The 20833-nt window shown below is 44.8% G+C and overlaps 1 protein-coding gene across 3 annotated transcripts in view; it reads left to right on the forward strand.

The window, feature by feature from the left end:
- The window catches only part of RBPJ (recombination signal binding protein for immunoglobulin kappa J region), a 258611-nt gene that overhangs the window by 139288 nt on the left and 98490 nt on the right, over positions 1 to 20833 (forward strand). For all 3 annotated transcript variants that reach the window (XM_063922124.1, XM_063922134.1, XM_063922145.1), the window contains exon 2: positions 17275 to 17313. In XM_063922124.1, the coding sequence (XP_063778194.1) occupies positions 17275 to 17313 (39 nt within the window). The remainder of the gene's footprint in view (positions 1 to 17274; positions 17314 to 20833) is intronic.

A 20833-nucleotide genomic window follows, 5' to 3' on the forward strand; every position in this document is an offset into this window, starting at 1 on the left:
TATATGTGAATGACACGTGGGTATCCGCTGTAGGATTTTTTGATCTCTGTGCTTGCAGCTTTTCACTAGCACATATAGGAGCCGATTCAGTTGTGGCACGCCCCCTGCTTGGCGTCTATATAAATGGGTGTCTATAGGAGCTATTCAATTGTTCCTCCGATCAGATGCCCATTAGTAGTTAATATGCCGGACAACTCTGGCTAAACCTGTCTAAACATCTTGATTGGGCCTCCGAAGTCTGGGTTTGGGCGCCCAAACTGCTGTTGTGTGTGTTTGTTTGTTTTTTTTTTTTTTATTGAATTATCACATGTAATACACAGCGTAATTAACAATGGACAATGGTACCAGTAGAACACAGTAATAAGAAAACTGCTATCTTGACATATACAATACAGTATAAAGTTACAATATACAATGTCCGTGGCAGAGGCAGATAATAAAGACTATAACATTGCCAGCTTTAACTATGACGATTCCTTGCAGGAGAAATGTAATGGCATTGAAAAATACAATAGCTAGTACAGCAATTTTTCTCTTAGAACATAAAGCACCATATGGCAGGGTCAAATAAAATAAAAAGAACAAAAACAAATAAAACCACCAATAGGGATTCAGTCTCTCGCCCCTCGGGGGGCCCTCCCTGTCAGCAGAGAAAATTCCAAACTACTAATGTCTGCCTAGGCTAACGGGTGTCTGATCGGAGCAACAATTGATTTGCCCCGGTAGACGCCCAACAGGAGGAATGTGCCACAATTGAATCAACCCCATGCAGATTAAAAAGTGCTCGTCCGCAGTAGTTTTTAGTGGCCATTCATTGTAGAAGATGCAAAACATTTGCGTTGTAGTAATCCAACATACCCAGTAATAATTATTTTAGGGCCAAGACTAAATTTGATCCATAGGTGCCATGTAATATAAATAATATATATATATATATATATATATATATATATATATATACACAAATATAGAAAACCACAGCACTCGCCACCCCAGAAGCGGGGTGCAGTGTCTGCACTCACCACTCATAGGGTGGGGTGCATGCAGCCCATGGCCACCTACCCAAATACATACAAATAGAGAATTCAGCACTCACCATAGCAAGCTCACTTGTCCTCACAACATCAATAAATAAGTGATGGGGGTTTAGTTAGTGAATTGGCCAATGCACGGAAGCCTGCATACCGCTCCACAGTACCCCACATACATGCAGGTCCAACACTATCACAAAGCCTTAATTCTTAAGGCTTTGTGATAGTGTAGGACCTGCATGTAGGTGGGGTACCGTGGAGCGGTATGCAGGCTTCCGTGCATTGGCCAATTCACTAACTAAACCCCCATCATTTATTTATTGATGTTGTGAGGACAAGTGAGCTTGCTATGGTGAGTGCTGAATTTTCTATTTGTATATATATATATATATATATATATATATATATATATATATATTTATTTCTAACGTCCTAGAGGATGCTGGGACTCCGTAAGGACCATGGGGAATAGACAGGCTCCGCAGGAGACATGGGCACTTTAAGAAAGACTTTAGACTCTGGGTGTGCACTGGCTCCTCCCTCTATGCCCCTTCTCCAGACCTCAGTTTTAGACTGTGCCCAGAGGAAGATGGCTGCACTGCAGGGAGCTCTCCTGAGTTTCCTGCTAAGAAAGCAAACCTTTCTTATTTTCAGGGAGCTCTACTGGCAACAGACTCCCTGCATCGAGGGACTGAGGAGAGAGGAGCAGACCTACTTAAATGATAGGCTCTGCTTCTCGGCTACTGGACACCATTAGCTCCAGAGGGAGTGGAACACAGGTTCATCCTGGGCGTTCATCCCAGAGCCGCGCCGCCGTTCTCCTCACAGATCCGGAAGAAATGAAGAAAGAAGACTACTGAGGCGGCAGAAGCCCTCGGGTGCTTCACTGAGGTAACTCACAGCACTGCAGCTGTGCGTCATTGCTCCCATACACCTCACACACTCCGGTCACTGTAAGGGTGCAGGGCGCAGGGGGGGCGCCCTGGGCAGCAATAGAATACCTCTCCTGTGGCAAGTGACTATATACATGTACAGGTGGGCACGGTACATGTATATAAAAGAGCCCCGGCCATATTTTATTAAGTTTGAGCGGGACAGAAGCCCGCCACCGAGGGGGCGGGGCTTCTCCCTCAGCACTCACCAGCGCCATTTTCTCTCCACAGCACCGCTGAGAGGAAGCTCCCCGGACTCTCCCCTGCTTGACACACGGTGAAAGAGGGTTTTAAAGTAGAGGGGGGGCACATAATTGGTGATTATACATTACAGCAGCGCTACTGGGTAAACATTGTGTTTTTCTCCGCGGTCATATAGCGCTGGGGTGTGTGCTGGCATACTCTCTCTCTGTCTCTCCAAAGGGCCTAAAGGGGAACCTGTCTTCAGAAAAGAGTTTCCCTGTGTGTGTGGAGTGCCGGTACGCGTGTGTCGACATGTTTTGACGATGAAGGCTCGCCTAAGGAGGAGGGGGAGTGCATGATTGTCAGGTCGCCGTCGGCAACGCCGACACCGGACTGGATGGATATGTGGAATGTCTTGAATGCTAATGTAATTTTATTGCATAAGAGATTAGACAAGACTGAGGCTAGGGATCAGTCAGGTAGTCAGACCATGCCTGTCCCAGTGACACCAGAACCTTCTGGGTCTCAGAAACGCACATTATCCCAGATCACTGACACAGATACCGACACGGATTCAGATTCCAGTGTCGACTATGAGGATGCAAAATTACAGCCAAAAGAGTGAATTGTGCGAAAAGGCTTGGGTATCTCCAGACAGGAGACTACAAGTTCCCAAAAGGATTCTTATGGCGTATCCCTTCCCACAAAAGGACAGGTTACGATGGGAATCTTCGCCTAAAGTAGACAAGGTGTTGACACGCTTACCCAAGAAGGTGGCACTGCCTTCCCAGGATACTGCTACCCTCAAGGATCCTGTGGATCGTAAGCAGGAAGTTACCATGAAGTACATTTACACACATTCTGGTACTATTGTTAGGCCGGCTATGGCATCGGCCTGGGTTTGTAGTGCTGTCGCAGCATGGACAGATTCCTTGTCTACGGAGATTGAGACCCTAGATAACGATACCATTCTAATGACCCTAGAGCAGGGGTGGCCAACCAGTCAGAGACAAAGAGCCAAAACATCTTGTTAGGTACGTCAAAGAGCCGATATCAAGCCGAAGGCGTGTGTGCAAAAATGGGGCGTGGCCTTGTTCCTGCTAGGCCACACCCCTGGTATAAAATACAATGAAAATACCAGATCCACATAAAATATATTTTAAAGTCAGATCCAACATAAAATACATTGAAAAAGACACTTCCACATAAAATAATTAAAAAAATCCAGATCCACATAACATACAGTATATTGAAACAGCCATATTCACATAATACACTTCAGCTCATCCATGTGTCACTCCAGCCAGCCCATGCGTGAATGTTTCACTCATGTTAATACCCTCCTGTGTCACTCCAGCCAGCACCCTCCTGTGTCACTCCTGCCAGCACCCTCCTTTGTCACTCCAGCCAGCACCCTCCTGTATCACTCCAATCAGCTCCCCCATTATGTCTCTCCTGCCAGGATCCTTGTGTGTCACTTCAGCCCACCCTCATACGTCATTACAGCCCAGTATCTGGCTCCCTCAGGTTTCAGTCGCCGTAGTGCTGCTGTGTGTCTGGCTGGAGTGCACCGGTTTCCAGGATCTGTTGTGGTCAGGTGACTGAGTGTTGGGAGCCACATTTGAATAAAGAAAGAGCCGCATGTGGCTCAAGAGCCACGCGTTGGCCACGGCTGCCCTAGAGCATATCAAGGATGCTGCGTTATATATGAGGGATGCTCAAAGAGACATTTGTTTACTAAGCTCCAGAATAAATGCTATGTCTATTTCTGCTAGGCGACTCTTGTGGACCCGACAGTGGACGGGGGATGCCGACTCAAAGCGGCATATGGAGTCGTTGTTTGGAGAAGGCCTCTCGGACCTGGTCTCTACTGCTACGGCTGGTAAATCGAATTTTTTACCTTATGTTTCCCCACAACATACTAAGAAGCCACCTCATTACCAAATGCAGTCCTTTCGTTCAAATAAAAGCAAAAAGGTACGGGGATCGTCCTTTCTTGCCAGAGGTAAATGCAAGGGAAAAAAGCTGCACACAGCTAGTTCCCAGGAGCAGAAGTCCCCCCCCCCCCACGTCTGCAAAATCCACCGCATGACGCTGGGACTTCCCTGGGGGGGCCAGATCAAGTGGGGGCACGTCTTCGATTTTTCAGCCACGTCTGGGTTCACTCACAGGTGGATCCCTGGGCAATAGAGATTGTTTCTCAGGGATACAGACTGGAATTCGGAGAGATGCCTCCTCGCCGGTTTTTCAAATCTGCTCTGCCAGCTTCTCCGTCAGAAAGGGAGTTAGTGTTAACTGCAATTCAAAAATTGTACCTGCAACAGGTGATAGTCAAGGTTCCTCTTCTCCAGCAAGGAAAGGGGTATTACTCAACCCTGTTTGTGGTTCCGAAACCGGACTGTTCGGTCAGACCCATTTAGAATCTGAAATCCCTGAACCTGTACTTGAAAAAGTTAAATTTCAAGATGGAATCGCTCAGAGCGGTCATCGCCAGCCTGGAGGGGAGGGGGGGGGGGGGGGGTTGGATGGTTTCCCTGGACATAAAGGATGCTTACCTTCATGTTCTGATTTTTCTTCCTCACCAGGCGTTCCTGAGATTTGCGGTACAGGACTGTCATTACCAATTTCAGACGTTGCCGTTTGGGCTTTCCACGGCCCCGATAATTTTCACCAAGGTAATGGCGGAAATGATGGTGCTCCTGCGCAAGCAGGGTGTCACAATTATCCCATACTTGGACGATCTCCTCATAAAGGCGAGATCTCGAGAGAAGTTACTGAACAGCGTGTCACTGTCAGTGAGGACGTTGCAACAGCACGGCTTGATTCTCAATATTCCGAAGTCCCAGTTGGTTCCTACAACGCGTCTGACCTTTTTGGGCCTGATTCTGGACACAGAACAGAAAAAGGATTTTCTTCCGATGGAAAATGCTCAGGAGCTCATAGCTCTGGTCAGGAACTTATTAAAGCCAAAAAAGGTTTCAGTGCTTCACTGCACCCGTGTCCTGGGGAAGATGGTGGCTTCGTACGAGGCCATCCCCTTCGGCAGGTTCCATGCGAGGACTTTTCAATGGGACCTACTGGACAAATGGTCTGGGTCTCATTTACAAATGCATCAAAGGATCACCCTGTCTCCCAGAGCCAGGATCTCTCTCCTGTGGTGGCTGCACAGTGCTCAGGCCGCAGGTTCGGCATTCAGGACTGGATCCTGGTGACCACGGACGCGAGCCTCCGAGGTTGGGGAGCAGTCACACAGGGAAGAAATTTCCAAGGACTTTGGTCAAGTCAAGAGACTTGTCTTCACATCAACATCCTGGAACTAAGGGCCATATACAACGCCCTACGTCAAGCGGAGATCTTACTTCGCAATCGACCAGTTCTGATCCAGTCCGACAACATCACCGCAGTAGCTCATGTAAACCGCCAAGGCATCACAAGGAGCAGAGTGGCAATGGCGGAAGCCTCCAGAATTCTTCGCTGGGCAGCAGTGTTCATTCCGGGAGTGGACAACCGGGAAGCAGACTTCCTCAGCAGACACGATCTGCATCCGGGAGAGTGGGGACTTCTTCAGGAAGTCTTCGCGCACATTGCAAGTCGGTGGGGACTACCCCAAATAGACATCATGGCATCCCGTCTCAACAAAAAGCTACAAAGGTATTGCGCCAGGTCAAGAGACCCTCAGGCGGTAGCTGTGGACGCCCTAGTGACACTGTGGGTGTTCCTGTCAGTTTGTGTTTCCTCCTCTTCCTCTCATACCCAAGGTGTTGAGGATAATAAGAAAAAGAGGAGTGAGAACAATTCTCATTGTTCCTGATTGGCCACGAGGGACCTGGTATCCGGATCTGCAAGAAATGCTCACAGAAGATCCGTGGCCTCTTCCTCTAAGGCAGGACCTGTTACAACAAGGTCCCTGTCTGTTCCAAGACTTACCGTGGCTGCGTTTGACGGCATGGCGGTTGAACGCCGGATCCTAGCGGAAAAAGGTATTCCGGATGAGGTCGTTCCTACGCTAATAAAGGCTAGGAAGGACGTGACGTCTAAACATTATCACCGAATATGGCGAAAATATGTTTCTTGGTGTGAGGCCAGGAATGCTCCTACGGAAGAATTCCATCTAGGCCGTTTTCTTCACTTCCTACAAACTGGAGTGAATTTGGGCCTAAAATTAGGTTTCCATTAAAGTTCAGATTTCGGCCTTATCCATTTTCTTTCAAAAGGAATTGGCCTCATTACCTGAAGTACAGACTTTTGTGAAGGGAGTACTGCATATTCAGCCTCCTTTTGTACCTCCGGTGGCGCCTTGGGACCTTAACGTGGTGTTAAGTTTCCTTAAGTCACATTGGTTTGAACCACTTAAAACAGTGGAGTTGAAATATCTCACTTGGAAGGTGGTCATGTTGTTAGCCTTAGCTTCGGCTAGGCGAGTTTCGGAATTGGCGGCTTTATCACATAAAAGCCCCTATCTGGTTTTCCATATGGATAGAGCGGAGTTGCGGACCCGTCCTCAATTCCTACCTAAGGTGGTGTCATCCTTTCATATGAACCAACCTATTGTCGTGCCTGTGGCTACACGTGACTTGGAGGATTCAGAGTCCCTGGATGTGGTCAGGGTTTTGAAAATTTACGTGGCCAGAACTGCTAGGATCAGAAAAACAGAAGCACTGTTTGTCCTGTATGCAGCCAACAAGGTTGGCGGCCCTGCTTCAAAGCAGACTATTGCTTGCTGGATCTGTAACACGATTCAGCAGGCACATTCTACGGCAGGATTGCCGTTACCGAAATCGGTTAAGGCCCATTCCACTAGGAAGGTGGGCTTGTCTTGGGCGGCTGCCCGAGGGGTCTCGGCACTACAGCTGTGCCGAGCTGCTACTTGGTCGGGGTCAAACACTTTTGCAAAGTTCTATAAGTTTGATACCCTGGCTGAGGAGGACCTCCTGTTTGCTCAATCGGTGCTGCAGAGTCATCCGCACTCTCCCGCCCATTTGGGAGCTTTGGTATAATCCCCATGGTCCTTACGGAGTCCCAGCATCCTCTAGGACGTTAGAGAAAATAAGATTTTACACTTACCGGTAAATCTATTTCTCGTAGTCCGTAGAGGATGCTGGGTGCCCGCCCCAAGTGCGGACTTCTTCTGCAATACTTGTATATAGTTATTGCTTACATAACGGTTATATTATAGTTCATCGGTTTGGACCGAGACTGTTGTTTGTTCATACTGTTAACTGGGTAGTTTATCACAAGTTATACGGTGTGGCTGGTATGAATCTTGCCCTTGGATTAACAAAAATCCTTTCCTCGTACTGTCCATCTCCTCTGGGCACAGTTTCTCTAACTGAGGTCTGGAGGAGGGGCATAGAGGGAGGAGCCAGTGCACACCCAGAGTCTAAAGTCTTTCTTAAAGTGCCCATGTCTCCTGCGGAGCCCGTCTATTCCCCATGGTCCTTACGGAGTCCCAGCATCCTCTACGGAGTACGAGAAATAGATTTACCGGTAAGTGTAAAATTATATATATATATATATATATATATATATATATATATATATATATGTGTGTGTGTGTGTGTGTCTGTGTGTATATATATATGTGTATGTGTGTATATGTGTGTATGTATATATATATATATATATATATATATATATATATATATATATATATATATATATATATTGTATGTATATATATATATATTGTATGTATGTGTGTGTGTATGGATATGTATCCAGTCCATCTTATTATACATTGCTTACTGACTTCAGCTTTCCGCACTCTACCCACGAAAGGAATCCTGCTTGTGTGCAGAAAGAAGTGGTTGAGTAGCTGGATAGTTAAACGGATTAAGATGATGGGCTCATTGTTTGGTTGTACAAACAGAGGTCAACAAGTATCTGATGCCAAAGGTTATGAGGGGCACTCACTGATGAGTTGGTCTGCAGCCAAGTTAGTGGGGTCCCGCCACAATATGGATACTATAAAGAATTTATAAAACTGCATTCGCCTCTTGTTTATCTGTGTGTGTTGACTGATATGGTTGGGTGTGTGTGTGGGGGGGGGGGTTTTAAACTCAGCTGGTGTTAGAGTGGATGTGAGTTGGCACCTATTGGGTTAAACCATCATAGAATGGTGGTGATGAGACTAGAATCTAGGATGTTTGTCTACTGTTCTTAAGACAGATCATATTACAATGTAGTCTCACCTAAATTAATCCCCCCCTCCAAAGCCCTATGCTTCGGTGTTCAGTTGGGTGACATACTTGTTCATCCAACTACTTGGTGTTGAATAAGTACCAATTGGAGATCCATATGTTCCTGGGATGTTGGTTCTGCTCCGGTAAATTTGGGGGTGGCTCTGACACTTGACTCTGCAGTAGTCCAGGGGACCCCTTCTGCAGTCACTGCCCTTCCTGTTTTGTACAGTGCTGAAGGTCTAAGTCTGTGATACTTGGTAAGAGGCTGAGTTGGTCTTCAGGGTGGATTCAGAGACAGTACTGCAGGGGGAAGGCCAGGCAGCCCAGCGGGTCTCCGCTGTATTTGCAGTTAGTGACTTGTACGACGACGTCTACTTCAGCGTCGGTACGGTGGAGGTCAGCAGAGAAGGCCCAGTCACTTGTGTGGCTGTGTCCAGTTGCCCTTGATCGAAACCTTGCAGGTGTGGCTGCTAAGGTTTTAAGGTAATAGGCTGCTGGTCTAAGTGCACAACCAGGGGTCTGTATAGAGCTACAGCCATTCTTACGTACTTGAGGCTCAACATAAGCAGATGTTAGACTTTCCACAAGGACCAGTCCAGATGCAGTGTAGTGAGTGGGTCCAACCTGTTTTTAATGCCTACAGTTGATCGAATTGAAAGTTTATTATTCTAGGGCAGAAATGTCAAGGATGCTATTTATTGAATAGGTATCTAAATTTTTAGATTAATCGTGCTGCTTTGTACTGCAGCAAAAACCCACAACTTTTTTGGTCTTCAGTTAGAAAATTGTGTTTAACGTGACATTCAGGCATCACAGCTTTTAGTTTACATTTCCAGAGTTGGTGATTATTTAAAGGCCTTATATTAATATAAAAATGCTAGGCTATTGTGCAGCATTTTTGTGTACTATTTCTAAGGTTTAATTAACATTTTCTTATATAGCGCAGTAAATTCCATTGCTTTTTACAATTGGATACAACAATGATAGAGCAAAATTGGATAATAACAGACTGATATAGAGGTAGAAAGGCTCTGCTCGCGAGCTTACAATATACTGGGAAATAGGCATGGATACACAGTGATAGGTGCTATCCATTGCATAATGGTCCACCAGATTGCAAAGATTCTTGGTGGGCTGTATGTTATGGTCACACAGCAATGTTGGCCTGGGACTTGGAGATTAGAGGAGACTCTTAACGTGCGTGGGTGGACATTCCACAGAGTGGGTGCAGCCTGAAGAAAGTCCTGCAATTGTGAATGAGAGCAAATAATGAGTGTGGATGAGAGATGTAGATCTTGCGAAGAGGTAGGGTCGGGAGATATTTTGAGATAAGTGACGAGATGTACGTTGGTGTAGTTTGGTTAATCGCCTTATGTGTGAATGAAGTATAATATATTGAATACGTTATACTACATGTGGACAGGCTGACGGAGTGGATCCATAAACGATGAATGTCTATAAAGAAAGAGCAGCCTCACCGCTGCATTCAGAATGGATTGTAGTGGTGAGAGTCTTTTTTTGGTAAGACCAATATTGAGACAATTGCAATATTCAATGCAGGAGATAATGAGAGCATGGATTAGAGTTTTTGCAATGTCTTGTGTAATGTATGGTTGTATTTTGGATGTTTTTTAGTTGCATGTAACATGATTTTGAGATATATTGAATGTAGGGAACAAAGGACAGTTCAGAGTTGTGGTGATAGAGCCATGAGGTTGGTAGCTACTATTGAGCGGTGGAAATATAATTCTGTTTCAGAATAATAAGTTTGAGGTGGTGAGAAAAAGACATTCAGTGACACAGGCCAATACATACGGTGACAAGTCTGTGGAGACATAGGTATATTTGAGTATCATAAGCATACAGATGGAGAAGCAGACGACCTAAGACTGAGCCCTGCGGTACTCCAACTGATAGAGGTAGTGAAGAGGAGGTGGAGTCAGAAAAGTGAACACTGAAAGAGCGATTAGATATGTCTTCTGAGAAGCAAGAAAGGGCTGTGTCCTGAAGACCTAGGGATTGTAGTATATAGCCAATTGAGAGACTTAATTCTCATGTAATTTCTCTAACGTCCTAGTGGATGCTGGGGACTCCGTAAGGACCATGGGGAATAGACGGGCTCCGCAGGAGACAGGGCACTTTAAGAAAGAATTTGGATACTGGTGTGCTCTGGCTCCTCCCTCTATGTCCCTCCTCCAGACCTCAGTTTGAATCTGTGCCCGGACGAGCTGGGTGCTACTTAGTGAGCTCTCCTGAGCTTGCTATAAGAAAGTATTTTGTTAGTTTTTTTTTATTTTCAGAGAGATCTGCTGGCAACAGACTCTGCAGCGTGGGACTGAGGGGAGAGAAGCAGCCCTACTCACTGAAGATAGGTCCTGCTTCTTAGGCTACTGGACACCATTCGCTCCAGAGGGATCGTACACAGGATCTCACCCTTTGTCGTCCGATCCCGGAGCTGCGCCGCCATCCCCCTCGCAGAGCCGGAAGACAGAAGCCGGTGAAAGAAGCAAGAAGACTTCGAAATCGGCGGCAGAAGACTCCAGTCTTCACTGAGGTAGCGCACAGCACTGCAGCTGTGCGCCATTGCTCCCACATTAAACCCACATACTCCGGTCACTGTAGGGTGCAGGGAGGGGGGGGGGGGGGGGTGCGCCCTGGGCAGCAATTAGAGACCTCTTTGGCAAAAGTTTGCATAATATACAGTTGGGCACTGTATATATGTATGAGCCCCCGCCAAAATTGTACATGAAAGCGGGACAGAAGCCCGCCGTCGAGGGGGCGGGGCTTCTTCCTCAGCACTCACCAGCGCCATGTTTTTTCTCCACAGCACCGCTGAGAGGAAGCTCCCCAGGCTCTCCCCTGCAGTTACACGGTAGAAGAGGGTAAAAAGAGAGGGGGGGCACATAATTAGGCGCGAAAATCAATATAAACCGCAGCTACTGGGTTAACATTAAGTTACTGTGTTATTCCTGGGTTAATAGCGCTGGGGTGTGTGCTGCCATACTCTCTCTCTGTCTCTCCAAAGGGCCTTATGGGGGAATCGTCTTCAGATGAGCATTCCCTGAGTGTGTGGTGTGTCGGTACGTGTGTGTCGACATGTCTGAGGTAAAAGGCTCCCCTAAGGAGGAAATAGAGAAAATATGTGTGTGAGAGGGTGTCTCCGTCGACAACGCCGACACCTGTTTGGATATGTGTAATTAAGTGCTAAGGTGAATTTATTGCACAAAAGATTACCAATTTCAGACGTTGCCGTTTGGTCTCTCCACGGCCCCGAGAATATTCACCAAGGTAATGGCGGAAATGATGGTGCTCCTGCGGAAGCAAGGTGTCACTATTATCACGTACTTGGACGATCTCCTCAAAAAAGCGAGATCAAGAGAGCAGTGGCTGAACAGCGTATCACTTTTTCTGGAAGTGTAACGGCAACACGGCTGGATTCTATATATATTCCAAAGTCGCAATTGGTTCCTACAGCTCATCTGCCTCTCCTAGGCATGATCCTAGACACAGACCAGAAAAGGGTTTATCTCCCGATAGAGAGAGCTGAGGAGCTCGTGACACTGGTCAGGAATCTATTGAAACCAAAACAGGTGTCAGTGCATCACTGCACTCGAGTCCTGGGAAGGATGGTGGCATCATACGAGGCCATTCCCTTCGGCAGGTTCCATGCGAGGACCTTCCAAGGGGACTTACTGGACAAGTGGTCCAGATCACATCTTCAGATGCATCGGTTAATCACCCTATCCCCCAGGGCCAGGGTGTCTCTCCTGTGGTGGCTGCAGAGTGCTCACCTTCTCGAAGGTCGCAGATTCGGCATTCAGGACTGGGTCCTGGTGACTACGGATGCAAGCCTCCGAGGGTGGGGGGCAGTCACATAGGGAAGAAATTTCCAAGGGCTGTGGTAAAGTCAGGAGACTTGCCTTCACATCAACATCCTGGAACTAAGGGCCATATACAACGCCCTACGTCAAGCGGAGTCCCTGCTTCGCGAGCAACCGGTTCTGATTGTCAGACAATATCACCGCAGTGGCGATGGTAGAAGCCACCAGAATTCTTCACTGGGCGGAGAATCACGTAAGCGCACTGTCAGCAGTGTTCATTCCGGGAGTGGACAACTGGGAAGCAGACTTCCTCAGCAGGCACGACCTCCACCCGGGAGAGTGGTGACTTCATCAGAGTTTTCATGCAGATTGCAAGTCGGTGGGAACTGCCACAGGTGGATGATGGCATCCCGCCTCAACAAAAAACTGCAGAGATATTGCGCCAGGTCAAGAGACCCTCAGGCGATAGCTGTGGACGCTCTGGTGACACCGTGGGTGTTCCCGTCGGTTTATGTATTTCCTCCTCTTCCTCTCATACCCAAGGTGCTGAGAATCATAAGGTAAAGAGAAGTGAGAACAATACTCTTTGTTCCGGATTGGCCAAGAAGGACTTGGTATCCAGATCTGCAAGAAATGCTCACAGAGGACCCGTGGCCTCTGCCTCTAGGACAGGACTTGTGCAACAGGGGCCCTGTCTGTTCCAAGACTTACCGCGGCTGCGTATGACGGCATGGCGGTTGAACACCGGATCCTAGCAGAAAAAGGCGTTCCGGATGAGGTCATTCCTACGCTGATGGAGGCTAGGAAGGATGTGACGGCTCAACATTATCACCGTAATTATGGCGAAAATATGTGGCTTGGTGTGAGGCCAGGAATGCCCCTACGGAGGAATTCCAGCTGGGCCTTTTCCTTCACTTCCTACAGTCGGGAGTGACTTTGGGCCTTAAATTGGGTTCAGATTTCGGCCTTATCCATTTTCTTTCAAAAAGAACTGGCTTCTCTGCCTGAAGTTCAGACGTTTGTAAAGAGAGTACTGTATATTCAGCCCCCTTTTGTGCCTCCAGTGGCACCTTGGGATCTTAACGTGGTGTTGAGTTTCCTGAAATCACACTGGTTTGAACCACTCAAAATGGTGGAGTTGAAATATCTCACGTGGAAGGTGGTCATGCTATTAGCCTTGGCTTCGGCTAGGCGTGTGTCAGAATTGGCGGCTTTGTCACATAAAAGCCCTTATCTGGTTTTCCATGCGGATAGAGCAGAATTGCGGACCCGCCCACAATTTCTGCCGAAAGTGGTTTCATCCTTTCATATAAACCAACCTATTGTGGTGCCTGTGGCTATTACTGACTTGAAGGATTCCGAGTCACTGGATGTAGTCGGGGCTTTGAAGGTTTATGTAGCCAGAACGGCTAAGGTCAGGAATACAGAATCTTTGTTTATCCTGTATGCTTCCAACAAGCTTGGGGCGCCTGCTTCAAAGCAAACTATTGCTCGCTGGATCTGTAACACGATTCAGCAGGCTCATTCTGCGGCTAGGTTGCCGCTGCCTAAATCAGTTAAGGCCCATTCCACAAGGAAGGTGGGCTCTTCTTGGGCGGCTGCCCGAGGGGTCTCTGCATTACAGCTTTGCCGAGCGGCTACTTGGTCAGGTTCAAACACCTTTGCAAAGTTCTACAAGTTTGATACCCTGGCTGAGGAGGACCTTGTGTTTGCTCAATCGGTGCTGCAGAGTCATCCGCACTCTCCCGCCCGTTTGGGAGCTTTGGTATAATCCCCATGGTCCTTACGGAGTCCCCAGCATCCACTAGGACGTTAGAGAAAATAAGATTTTACTTACCGGTAAATCTATTTCTCGTAGTCCGTAGTGGATGCTGGGCGCCCGTCCCAAGTGCGGACTTCTTCTGCAATACTTGTATATAGTTATTGCTTAAATAAGGGTTATGTTATGGTTGCATCAGGGTTGATCTGATGCTCCGTTGTTGTTCATACTGTTAACTGGGTAAGTTTATCACGAGTTATACGGTGTGATTGGTGTGACTGGTATGAGTCTTGCCCTGGATTCCAAAATCCTTTCCTTGTACTGTCAGCTCTTCCGGTCACAGTTTCCTTAACTGAGGTCTGGAGGAGGGACATAGAGGGAGGAACCAGAGCACACCAGTATCCAAATTCTTTCTTAAAGTGCCCTGTCTCCTGCGGAGCCTGTCTATTCCCCATGGTCCTTATGGAGTCCCCAGCATCCACTACGGACTACGAGAAATAGATTTACCGGTAAGTAAAATCTTATTTTTGTGTAAATAGCAGAGGAATGTGTGTTATCATGCTGGACATGTATGTTGATGTGTTTTACAGAGATGGGACAGGATTTTTGTTTTAAGATTCAAATTGTATATACCTTAGTCGCAAGTAGTTTTACCAACTTTGTTAGTGCTCAAAAAAATAGAATACAGACATTAAAATGTACCCCAGATTGCGCTAAATACATTTTTATATGCTGAAATGTACTTGATGGCTTCATTTTTTTAATTCATAATAAGTTTTATTAATCTCAAGCCTGTGAGACCTTACAAAAGCCTCTTATGGCCGCTATCCTCTTCCTACACTCTCCTTAGTACAACTATTGTAGCTGTCTTATTTACCACTCTTACGGTGTTCAGGACCAGTTCCCACTCTTTCATGCACTGCAGAATTAATGCTGGACACCTGCAAGAGGGCCATAAATTGACGTTAGGCATTGAATTACCTGACTTGTTTTGCTATTATCAGTAAACTTAACACATGACGTGCATGGGTTCTGAACTCGGATATGGGGGGAATGTAATAGGGTGTAAAAATCAGAAAGTGAGAGGTTTTGGGAGCTTTCTTCTGTTTTAAAATGGCAATCATTTACATGGCAAAACCAGGTAAATGATTTTGCCATGTAAATCTCCCAAAATCCCTCACTTTCTGATTCTCACACCCGATTACATTCCCCCCATGGAGTTGACATGTTTTTAGGTTACTGAGCCTAAAAATGGCCATCCTCATTTTTTCCCAACTCATAAATATATGTACAGGTGGAGGAGTGTTTGAAGTTCTCTTTTGCTTTTTAGAAGAGAATCTGCTATTGCCATAATGTATGTGCATGATACCATTTACTACTTTGGCACTGGAGTATGACCATCCGGGTCCAAAACTATTCCTTACCTATACTCGCCTTTTGAGAAATATTCCCTATTTACTAGGAAGACTCTGTAGGCATGGAGAGGAGAAACAAATTCTTGTATGTGAAACTTATAGGTCAGAGGTTTTCAAAGGCGGTCCTCAAGGCACTCCAACGGTCCAGGTTTAAAGTTTTTCCATGCTTTGCCACAGGTGACTTAATTAGCACCTCAACTAATTTGATTTAACCGTCTACGCTGAGCCATGGATATACCTAATACCTTGAGTGTTGGGTTGCCTAGAGGGCCGTGTTTGAGAACCTCTGTAATAGGTAGGTGGTCTTTCTAAAGATTTTTCAGTTGACGCAGGAAATTCCTCATTAACCACAACTTACACTGGAATGACTGTTAGCTGCTTCATAACACCAAGAGTAGCAGTAGCTGTGCCTTTGGCTGCTCAAAATCTGTCTTTCATGGAAGGTTTTATATTTACAGACTGTTATGCATTGTAGTTTAATTGTATATCAAGTGAGTGCATTTGCTGGTCCTGAAGAATAAAAAAAAAAAAAAAAAGCTGAAATTGAGGTCTCCTTAAGAGAAGAATGTGGGTGGAGGGGAGAGAAGTCAGCAGTGATGACAGATATAACTCTAGGTGCTGGTTTCCTGTTTCGGACCTAATGACACCGTCTGGTTTCGTGGACAGTACTGAGCTTCTGGTTACTGTGGGTTGTCAGTTTCCTTCAATTAACCTCTGTCCTCCCAATTTTCTTTTGCAATTAAAAAAAAAAAATACATAAAATGTTAGACTAAAGAGATTTTACATGTATTGCAATTTTGTTTTACTAAAAAATATCTAGATTAACTAATTTCTATATTAGAGAACTATTACGATGAGCACACACATGGGCAAATCGCAACGTGAAAAATAAGTTGGGAATGATATCCTCGCTGTTTGTGTGTATTGTACTCTTACTGGTTTCACAAGGTGTCTCACTAAAAATCTGATAATAAATAAGGGACGTGCAGGAGGGATGAGACGAGACCTGTGTTATATGTATTCCCAAATGCTAAAAACAAATTGGCAAAAAAATTTTTTTTTTTTTAAATTCAGATACAGTGCATTTAAATCCTATAAACAGATCAAATTGTTGTCTTTTATACATATTCGGTACAAGGCTGTGCATTGGTAACTGAAATGTTCACTCTGTTTCGTTAACTGAACTCTAAAATGTTCTGTCATGCGCTAACATACATACTGAAACCCGTGTGTGTGTACTGGCATTTTGGTTTGCATTTAAAAAAGAAACTTCAATGTAAGTGAAACCACATGTCAAATGCACTTGACGTGGTTATTTCTTGATATTAACATTAATTCTGAAGCTCATTAGAGGTCAGTCCATTGATCTCAGTGTAGTTAACGTGCGTTAAACGCATTGTAGGCAGCAGTCAGAATACCACAACACCCCCGTACGAGAGTAGTTGTGTCAGTCTGTATGGTGACGTAGGAAACAATGGTTTCCAGTTAACAACCTTGTTTTCATGCCAGTATAGTGGCGCAAATGTTCCCTAGTCATTATAAGGTTAATCAAAGAGTATAGTTACTGGGATGCAGTCAGTATTCCGAGAGAGTTCACTGTGATGCAAACCTATGTAATTTCAGGTTTACAAATAACAGTGTGTCAAATTAATCAGTAGTGATTGCGATTACATCACCCAGTAGAACTGCTGTGCTGTATGTGACATTTATTTCTTTACGTTTTTTTCCCCCTCTTTAATAAATTTCATAGGTTCTTGTTGCTATTTTCTGTACTGTATCCCCAACCGCATCCGTTACCAGCTAGTGCTGCCTCTAATGTTCCTCTATTTTTACCAGTATTGTTTCCATGGCTGTGTGCCCACTGTGCTAAAATGAATATTAGGCCAGAATCACCTGCCACATGGGTGTCTTCATGTTTTTCTCATTTAATGGATGTTTTCTTTGTTTACAGGAAGTTTGGGGAGCGGCCACAACCCAAACGTCTCACAAGGTAAGCCTCATTTAAACAGTTTCCTAGTTGGCCACTGAAGTGCATTTAAGTTAAACTTAGCGAACTTGACACCTTGGTAAAGTCACAGGTGCAGGTGCCAAACAACGATTGTGCCTGTGAATCTTACATTTTAGTCGGCCCACCCATGTGCGTACTTCATATTTTTATATTTGCAGTAACTACAACAGCTAGGCCATTCTGAGGTGGGGGTGGCCACTATTAGGTGATATTCCAGTTCTGCAGCACCTCTACAGTCAATGGGTCTGGTGTTTTCCTGCAAAACACAATGGGGCAGATGTATTAAGCTTGGAGAAGGCATAAAGAAGTGATAAAGCGGTGATAACGCACCAGCCAATCAGCACATATTGCGCCAGCCAATCAGCTCCAATATGTAAATTGACAGTTATGTGCTGATTGGCTGGTGCGTTATCACCTTGCACTTACCACCGCTTTATCACTTTTTTTAGGCCTTCTCCAAGATTAATACATCTGCCCCAATGTCCAGTGTGCAGTGCACTGAATTACGTTTACTGTTCTGCCACCGTAAACCTAAAATGTATTTAGGTTCTTTGATGTCATAAAGGAGGTTGGAGGGTGTAATACACAGTCTTACATGCAGTGAGTAATGAGCCTATTACAAAGCTGTTGGAATCTCCATAACACTGTATACATGTGGAGGAACTCCCATTATTGGCTTCTATTATGCTATTTCTAAGTGCTCTTTCATTACAATACATAAAATAAGTGTATGTTGATTCTATAGGGGGGTCCTAATAACCAGCAGTAGTCCTATGGATCTGAATAAATAAGAGATCACTGTATGTCTTGTGTCTGGCTTGACGAGAGCAGGAGGATTCATTTAAACCAAGATTTCACCCTCTCCTAAGATTGATATGTCTACCTGCAGTTTATTTACAAACTACATTTTTATTTTCCGTATGGCTCCCTTCTGTCTACTTAACTGATTATAGAGGGAATTAAAGTATTTTTGGGCGCTGTATGTAATGGGGTGCCTGACGGGAGCTATGCGAATGTTATGCCGTCAGGTGAGAGCCCTTTATTTTTGTTCGCAACGTCCTGAGCTGATGAGCAGAAATCCATTAAAAATTATGCTTTTGGGCGCCCAAATTGCCATTTCACAAACGCGATTAATTTTTCGTATCAGTGCAGCCGCTTTACACCGCTAAAACTGTACATTTTGTCACGTCAAATGTGATGAGTAATGGAAGCAAGCTGCACTCGCATAACAAATATTTAGATGCACCCAAAAAACTTTCAGTTCCCTCATAAGTCTGGTAGTGTTATAGTTTTCATTGATTCTGTTAAACTCCGATAGGCTCTTTAAATATGATGGTATCCTATGTAGAAAACACAGCAGTGCTGGTCTCTTTAATATAGAGAATGAACATTAATAAATATGCCTGGTGATACAATTAAAACAGTAACAAAATAACATATTGGCTAAAAAACAAAAACAAAAACTAAAGTAGTGTGTTAAGTATAGAGTAGCGGGTTTAGGTCATTAGGTCGACATGAGGTGTTTTTTTTTTTTTACTTTTTCTTGGTGTTGTTTTCTCCGTACAGTGACCGGGAAGCCCAATTAGTGCACCATGTCCCCTCGCATGGCTCATTTTGCTCGCCATGCTTCGGGCAAGGTGCTTCCTCCGCTGCGCTCGGCACAGGTTACTATTCCCAATCGTAGTCCAGGTGGATTGTGAAGTATGAAAAAGTTAAAAAAATGGGAAAAAGAAAAGTGAAAAACTCATGTCGACCTAATGACCATGTCAACCTAGTGACCATGTCGACCAATAGGGGTCGTCCTAATGACCATAATCCAGAGTTGCTGGGATGGCATTGAGAAGTCAGGAAGTGTAGTCATAGGTTGGTAGAGGTGAAGATGGCTGTACGGGTTGCAGTATAAGATGTATTGAGTGTTCTTATTTGTCACATGATGAGACGCTGCTTATTTCATATACAGCTCTTATCCTGCTTGTGCGTCTTGCCAGGTGCTGCTCTCATGTGCCCATGTGATAGCATCTGCTGCTCACAGTGATACTGAAAGTCTGTGTGCCTGTACTTTCTGTATAGCTGACACGCATTATATTATATGTGGTCCTGTAGGTGATACAGTATGTAGCCTTCACATGCGAGTCACCTCCTCCATTTCATATTGGTGGAGGGTTCTATGATTTGGGTCACATCATGGTATTTGTGTGTTACGTCAATATATTGACTCTATTGTTTTTGTTTTATAATCAAGTCACTATGTATACAGACTGCCATCTTCATATAGATTGCACTGCCCACAGCACATCTCTTAATTTAACAGGAACAGATGGGGAAGATGCCCTGTACAAAGGAAAAAAATACTTCCCAAAATGCTATATAAAATGGTTTTGTTTTAGTTGTGTGTATTTGGTTGCCATTTCCTATTATGGTTATTGTGAAAGCTATGCCAGGTTCAACAGTGCAGAGGGCATAGTATCGTATAAATATTTTTAATTAGTTCCTTATTTTTTTTATACGTGTTTGTTAATGTTTTTGCTCCCTAGTATTATGCAGCAGTTCCTCCAAATAATCCATACACATCAAGTTGCTGGCTTTTGGCTTTAATGTAACCCTGTACCGTCAGCAGTTTAAGGGGTATACTTACTAAAGTGGAAGGTTTTAGAGGTAGAGCTGTTGCCCGTAGCAACCAATCAGATTCTACTTATTTATCTAGCACCTTCTAAAGATAATAGCTAGAATCTGATTGCTATGGGCAACATCTCCACTTACTAAAACACGCAATTTAGTACATATACCCCTAAGTGTTTACCTTAATTTATTTAGGTCTGCAAAAGAGTCCCAGTTTGTAATAGGTCTGTATCTACGGCATTGTCCATTGTGAGACTGTCATGGTAGACTATTCAAATTTGTTTTTGCAGCTTTGCTAGACCTTAGCGTTTACTAGTTTTGTGCTTCCTTTTTTTTATTTTTTTTATTGTGTTCACACCTTTTATCTGCGAAATAGGGCTAAAAGGGACCTGTCGCCTCTCATTTTTATCTGCTGCCGGAGACTCAAAGCCTGTGGTTTCCAAAACACGTAGTTTAGTAGGATATATTTGACATACTTTGACATTATTATTTTTTTTGTCCAGTATGCTATTGTCTTGTATGTAGTTTGTGACCCTGTTAACAGTTGTTGCTATCACGATTTCCTCCTCCATAAATAACTGGTAGCCATGGCATTACAAGCCTGGCTTGTCAGCGGGTTGGAATCACCAGGTACTTTGCGGTAGTCGCTGTGACAGGGTGAGAACTTTCGGAGCCACAGAGCTGTGTGGAAGAAGAGCAGTGAGCATCCTGGTTTATCTTGAGCAGCTCAGAGGTGGTGGTTGTAGAAACCACAGCAAAGATGTGCAGATTTGCATCTACTAAACTTGTACACAATGGTGTTATGCTGCTCAACCACAGATAATAAAGTAAAGTCTCCCACAAGTGGTCAACAAAACTTCACCTATGCATGAAATTCATCTGT

This window comes from Pseudophryne corroboree, chromosome 1 (assembly GCF_028390025.1).
Source record: "Pseudophryne corroboree isolate aPseCor3 chromosome 1, aPseCor3.hap2, whole genome shotgun sequence".
In the NCBI taxonomy this organism is placed as follows: Eukaryota; Metazoa; Chordata; class Amphibia; order Anura; family Myobatrachidae; genus Pseudophryne; species Pseudophryne corroboree.